Source organism: Aptenodytes forsteri, unplaced genomic scaffold, assembly GCF_000699145.1.
Source record: "Aptenodytes forsteri isolate BGI_AS27 unplaced genomic scaffold, ASM69914v1 Scaffold168, whole genome shotgun sequence".
NCBI lineage: Eukaryota > Metazoa > Chordata > Aves > Sphenisciformes > Spheniscidae > Aptenodytes > Aptenodytes forsteri.
The window spans coordinates 142,015-143,191 of record NW_008796047.1 but is presented as its reverse complement, the minus strand read 5'-3'; the positions used below and the strand labels follow the sequence as shown (position 1 = coordinate 143,191).

The 1,177-nt window shown below is 71.3% G+C and overlaps 1 protein-coding gene across 1 annotated transcript in view; it reads left to right on the top strand.

Annotated features, from left to right (window-relative positions):
• The window catches only part of SORBS3 (sorbin and SH3 domain containing 3), a 3,485-nt gene extending 2,515 nt beyond the window's left edge, over nucleotides 1-970 (top strand). The window contains 4 exon segments of the mRNA XM_009286174.2: nucleotides 42-149; nucleotides 255-334; nucleotides 423-529; nucleotides 617-970. Coding sequence (XP_009284449.1) covers nucleotides 42-149; nucleotides 255-334; nucleotides 423-529; nucleotides 617-678 — 357 coding nt within the window. The 3' untranslated portion in view covers nucleotides 679-970.
• Nucleotides 971-1,177: the final 207 nt, after the last annotated feature.

Sequence of the window (1,177 nt, the reverse complement as noted above, 5' to 3'; positions counted from 1 at the left end):
CCCCCCGCCACCTCGGCTTCACCTTCCCCCCCTCCCCAAAGCTGCCCCGCGCCGGTGCCCCAATCCCCTCACCGATCCCCACCGGCCCCTCACACCCTGCGGCCGCCCATCCCCAGGAGCCCTGGCGCCCGGCCTGGCCCCCCGAGCAGGTGAGCGACCCCTCGCCACAGCCCCCAGCCCCGGCATCGTGCCCCAGCACCGCTGGGGATGTGGGTGCTGCCCCGTAACTCTGCACCCATCCTCTCCCCCTGCAGCATGCAGCCCCGGGGGCACCCACCAGCACCCGCCCCGAGCCTGCCCCGTCCTACAATGGCTCTGAAATCCAGTGGACCCCGTAAGTAGCGCCCGGAGCGGCACCGTGGCACAGTGTCCCCGCGTGGGACCGGTGGCAGCGCGGGCTCTGGCCACGCTGTGTCTTGCAGGTACCGGGCGCTGTACCAGTACCGGCCCCAAAACGCCGACGAGCTGGAGCTGCTGGAGGGGGACCGGGTGGACGTCATGCAGCAATGCGACGACGGCTGGTTCGTGGGTGCGTGGCCGTCAGGATGGGGATGGGAACGGGGACGGGATGCCACTGCGGCTCCCTCACCGCATCACTTTGCCTTTCCCCCCCCAGGCGTGTCCAGGAGGACGCAGAAATTCGGCACTTTCCCTGGCAATTACGTGGTGCCGGTGTGACCCGCGGCGTGGAGAAGAGGAGCCCGGCGGGCGGTGTGGGGCTGGGGGCTCCCTGCCGTCCCGCCTCGGCCACCCTGCGTCCCCTCTGCGTCCCCTCCGTGTCCCCCCACGGGGACGAAGTGCCTCCAGCTCCCTCCCGCCCCTATGGGGCTGCCTCTAACAGGGACCAATCCCCCCCCCTGCGCGGGGGGGGTGTCCCCAACCCCAGTGCCTTAATCCGACCCCTCCTCACTGCTGCCTGGTGCCTTATCGCCCACTGTCCCGGTGGCTGTAGCTCCCCTCCCCTCTCCAGCCAGTGCCGGGGCGGGGGGGGGCCTGGCTGGTGCTGGGCCCGACCGTGACGGCCGTGACCCGAGATGCTGGCCCGGGGCCGTGCCACGCGCCTGGGAGTCGCGTTTGCTTCTTGTCCATCATTAAAGCTCAGCTCAGCCCGAGCCGAGGCCCTGCCTGGTGGTGCCGGGACGGGAGGGAAGCCGGTGGGACAGTGCCCAGGGGGAGA